The sequence below is a fragment of the Benincasa hispida genome, chromosome 2 (assembly GCF_009727055.1).
Source record: "Benincasa hispida cultivar B227 chromosome 2, ASM972705v1, whole genome shotgun sequence".
NCBI lineage: Eukaryota > Viridiplantae > Streptophyta > Magnoliopsida > Cucurbitales > Cucurbitaceae > Benincasa > Benincasa hispida.
In genome coordinates this window covers 52084871-52090214 of record NC_052350.1, presented here as the reverse complement: position 1 = coordinate 52090214, position 5344 = coordinate 52084871, and the positions used below count along the sequence as shown (strand labels likewise).

Here is a 5344-nt window from a genome sequence, read left to right as displayed (position 1 = left end):
CGGATCTGATGCGAAAACCCTAGGGTACGTCGGCGCAGTTGAGTTTTTGCAGGTCGAAGCCGAAGCCCTAGGCTCGATCGGAAGCTGTCAAAGGTCTGAAGCCCTAGGCGCGATCGGAAGCCCACCTTATTCGTCGATCGGAAGCTGCAGGTCGAAGGCGCGATCGGAAGAGACTCTGTCTGCCGAAGGGTTGCTGCGGATGCGGACGTCCCCGATCGGAGCCAGATCTGGTCCGCCTCGCGATGGGTCTGAGGAGTTGCTGCGACCGTACCTAAGGGATCAGTTGACGACGGCGCGAGACGAGGCAGATCGGCTCTGTTTGTGTATTCTTCAGATCTGTCCATGTGCGGCTCCCATTGATGGCGGCTTTCTGTTGACTGCAACTGGACGGCAAAAATTAATTCCGATAAGGCAGCTTGAAAACACTCCTTTACCGCGGCTCGAATTGCAGTTTTCATATCAAAACTCGAAGATCCACCAGCTGAAGGCGACTGTGGATGGTTCTCTTCCATAATGGTTAGGATTTCGTCCTCTTGCTCTAATACCATGTCAAAAATAAAAGAGTACGGAAGAGAATAACAACACAGTTACATGGAAACTCTAGTATAGGGAGAAAAACCACGATAGACACTAATTTTTATTATTAATTCTGATACATAAAGTACAAGAGAATAGGCCAAATAAATAGACTAGTGGGAAGCCTAGGGTACACATAATTACTAAAATACCCCTAGGATTACAAGCTGCTTTTTCGACAATAACCAATCATTTAGTTTCTAAAGCCCTCGCTTATCACCTGTGGATAAACAATAAGTAAAAATATGCCTCAACCAGAATGCATTCCATGAACTCGGAAATGACTTAAAATTTTGGGCCCAAATGGAGTTTGACCGTTTTCTGGAAATAAGTTCTTCAAACCCTTTTGCTAGCATCAGTAAATCTTTTTTTCTTGCTTGCTTGCTCCCGCTTTTCCCTCTCGCTCTCTCTTTTCAGTGATAGCTATTTGTAAGGGTTCTAATAGGGGAATCCTGGGAATATCGATGCCTTATTAGTAAGTAACTAGCTAAAGATGGATTGGTTATAAATAGGAGTTTGGGTTTGTAGAGGGTGGTCATATTTTGGTTAGTTAATCCTTAGTGGATTGGTTGTGCGAGAGACATAACCTATTGATATTGTAACTTTTTTGGGACGTTGCAATATAGTTATCATTAGTGTTTTCATATATTTTTTCGTGTTTCGATACCTAACACTGTTTCAATGTTTTGTGAAGGGGATTGCACACAAAGGAGAGGGAACAAAGGAAGCGAGAGCTAGAGGGGAAAGACGGAGGGAGAAGCGAGAAAAAAAATGGAAAAAGATACTCTGAGACTAGCACAGAGTTGTGGATCAATCTATCCAGAAAAAGAAAAAGAAAAAGAAAAAAAACTCAAATTTCAAAACGACATGAACAAAATGAGAGTTGTAGGTATATGTATGTGACAACTCTAGCATCTCCAACTTAAATTGTTAAAGCAATCATAAAAATGTAATCTCCATATCCATTATCCAACGACACAAGTTTCAAGTGGAAGAACAAGAACCTGTATTAGATGGCGGTGCTGTTGAAGAATCTTCGCAGCCCCTAGAAGCATAGCAACATGAGCATCATGGCCGCACGCATGCATCTTTCCAGGAACTTTGCTTTTATGTTCCCATTCTACGCCCTCCTATATAACAACAACATCTTCAGGGGTATGTTGAGATCCCCTTAGAAAGATCATGGACCTCACACTCTTCTTATGATGGACGAGCTACTTATCTTTTTGCCTTTTTGCCAATTGATTTTGAGATGTAACAATATTATCCAGTGTGCAACAATGGGCAAAGTTCATGAGAGCAAATAGCCCTCACTCCTCAGTTTCAAAATCATCCATATAACTATTGAATTTCATAATCGCATTCAAACAAAAGAAACAGAAAGAAAGACCGAGACTCTAAAATTTTGGGTATGAAGTGGTACCTGAAGGGCTAGAGCATCCATGTCTGCTCGAATAGCAACAAAAGGAGGGTTTCCATTTCCGATTAAACCAACGACGCCGGTGATGGCCACTGGATATTCATAAGAAATGCCTAAACGGTCAAGCTCCGCTCTGATAAGCTTGCTGGTCTCAAATTCTTCGAAACCCAGTTCAGGGTTCTCGTGTATTTTCCTTCTGACATCAACCATCCAATCAAAAACCTCTGGATGTTTAGCATATTGAAGGAAAATTGAAGGGATTTGAGATAACTCATCTGGGTTTGGAGAAGAACTCGAGGGAATTAGCAGTGGGATGAGGAGATGGAAAATGAGAATCAAATTCAGCCAACTGTGTAAAGGCATTGGTTTCGATGTAATGGTATGTGCAATGATTGAAAATAATGGAAATGAATATTTAGTGATGGAGTAAATGGTGGAGCGAATGGCCTCCCAGCATGAACAGAAGCTGTTGAAATGTGTTTGCTTTGACGAAAGTGTTTGTTTGTTATTATTATTTTTTTAAGTGGTTAGGTTTACTTCAGTCCAAATATAATAAATGAATGGTAATATGAAAAAGGGGCTCTATTGGATTATATTGGCTATTTTTACTTGTATTTTACTCTGGTATTGATATTCAAACTTCCAAATCGATAATAAAAAATTGCAAACTGATTGACGAGCAGAGGAGAGTTGTCATTATTGTTATTGTTACAAAGAAAAAATTATGAATTTTGGCATCTTCACTGTTACCGTAACCATTATCGTTACTGTGTGACCCTCAGATGTAGATGTAACAATAATGGTAGCAGTAAATGTGGTAAAATTCATAACTATAAGTAAATATGATCAAAAGCAATCTAATTACATTTGCTATTATGACCCATTACGATTGATTTATCAATAGAATTTCATTATGATGACACCAAATTTTTTATTACAAATTGGTAAACGTGACCTTTGAATAAATTCATTACCTATAGATTATGTATGTGACTTTAATGTACATGTGTGGAAAGTGATGGTTGAAGTAGTGATTTTAGAAAAAGAGATTTAAGTATAATTGATTTTATACCATCATATTTATGTTTGGTTCTAAATTCTTAAAATTGATTTTTAATTATTATTATTTTTTCCAAAAGTGAAATTAGAGCAACCAAACTACTTAAAAGGATATTTCTATTTTTATTAATTTTTTTCATTTAATAGTTAAATTTTGGAAAAATTGCACAAACCACTTCTGAACTTTCAAGTTTGTTACAATCACACCCTTTAACTTTTAATTTGATCAATTAGCTCACTTTAGTTTAGTAAGTGTTGCAATCAAACACTTTTGTTGGTTTTATGGTAAAATAGGGAAGGCCAAATTTGTCCATTCACAAATATTTAAAAGAAAAAAAAAGTTTATGCTGAAAATTAGAAGAGTTTGAAGCCTTAGCCGACGATTGTCTTGGATGGCGACAACATCGACCACTTGAAGAAGCTTTTCAGGTTCTTGGCCATAACATCATTAGCACTAGCCAAGATATAAGCTCGAACCTTCTCGTTCACTCGTGTCCAACGCTCATAGGCCTCTCGAACATTTTGAATGGCGTTCTGAGGTGGAATAGGAAGACACTCCTCCGTAAGGACGAACCTCAAGTCATCGATGATTAAAATGGTTGTGATTGTTTGTTTCCAACTAGCGTAGTTCTCGCCAGTCAATTTGTCGGTGCTTAATAGAGCTAATGTGGCTATAGCCATTTTTACATTGCTGAAAAACGAACAAACTTAATGAGTCTATGCAATACCACATTTTAACACCGATTTTAGATTTAGCAAAATAGTTTCCATGTACCCTAAATAAAATGACATCTATTTTGCAATGATACCCCAGCGAGGTAGGAGAAACGTCACTAGTGGGGTGATCAGATAGCCCTTCACTGGGTTGAGACACTCTCAACCATTAGGCAAAAACAATTCTTGTAACTGACACTAACAGTCACCATTTTTCAGTCCAAAACTGTTAACCTTTAACAATTTCGTGTAAGTGTATCCCCTCATTTTCGGCCTAAAGTCCTACCCTAATGCACCCACCGTAAGAAAAAAACAGATTAGGACAAGAGACTAAAGAAACCTTATCCTATACAGATAAAGAGTCGTGCAAAACAGCCATCCTATAGGGGGACACTCCCAGGGTGCCTCGAGGCAATACACAGAAACGTTATCCAACCTAATGAGAGAGACCGTTGGATATGATTTCGCACGTCTCACTCCCACTTACTATGAACATTCTCTCCATTCACCTTGATATTGACCTACTCAAACGCCATCCTTTAGAAGGACACTCCCAGGGTGCCACGAGGCTGAGGATAGATCTCACGGTGTGGACAAAAAGGGAGGAACGTGAAGAGGTTTAAATGAAGTATCATATAGCCCAAGTACCTCCCACTGAATGTTCTATCTAGGGGTTCATTAAATTAGACCATCCGGCTACTGATTTTATCTAAGTCAGTTTAATTTGCTAAAAAAACAACTCTTGTCTTTGAAATTAAACAAGTTCAAGTAGTCCCATTAAACTCATGCATGCATGCATCAAATCTATCTAATTCACCTTTCCAGGTAGGTCCCCAGGTAAGGATGTTCCGTTTCTATCAGCTTAAATACCCCAGCCTAGACAGAACCCATCTTAGGCAAAAGGTCCCTTCTAGATAGATTTGCTACATATTTAATCTTCTATTAGTCAATTTAATCCTATTAAACTGATTAAAAGATTAAACCTTAGGTTACTAATTTCATTAGAACCGTGATCTTAGGTCTATCTCCACCAAGTTTTAATACTCTTTTAAAACCATGATTCAAGCCTAAGTTTGCATGCATGTCTTTCTTATTGATTTTAGTTTAATTTCCCTTATAACATTTATAAAAGAAACAACCAAAACCCATTCACATTGCCATGCACAACTAGGTATGTATAACTCTTATAAATTTAATTTATGTGTCATGCTTCATGCAATGTCCATTCATTACTATATATAACTCTTATATACTTGTAATGAACTAAGCAAACAAGCTTCCATATACCCTCATATATAACACTTATAATATAAAGATGATGCATGTTTATGCTTAATGCATGCATAAATATAACTCTTATATTATATGATGCATGAGCATGCTCTTATGTAATTTTAATCATGCAAACTACTATATCATAACACTTACAATAAAGAGATGATGAATGACCAATACATAACCTAGGATGGGACTTCAACTATATGGCATAACCATATGACATATAATCATACATACATCTTATGTACATTCACCAAAGACTAATGGACCGAGATGATTAGCCTCAAAAACCAAAAA

General features: G+C 37.6%; 1 protein-coding gene across 1 annotated transcript in view; it reads right to left on the bottom strand.

The window, feature by feature from the left end:
• LOC120070918 (IAA-amino acid hydrolase ILR1-like 4) overlaps positions 1–2492 on the bottom strand; it is an 8599-nt gene extending 6107 nt beyond the window's left edge. Inside the window, exons 1-2 of the mRNA XM_039022826.1 lie at positions 2000–2492; positions 1581–1706 (exon numbers count right to left, since the gene is read on the bottom strand). Of these exons, the coding sequence (XP_038878754.1) occupies positions 1581–1706; positions 2000–2359 (486 nt within the window). The 5' untranslated portion in view covers positions 2360–2492. The remainder of the gene's footprint in view (positions 1–1580; positions 1707–1999) is intronic.
• Positions 2493–5344: the final 2852 nt, after the last annotated feature.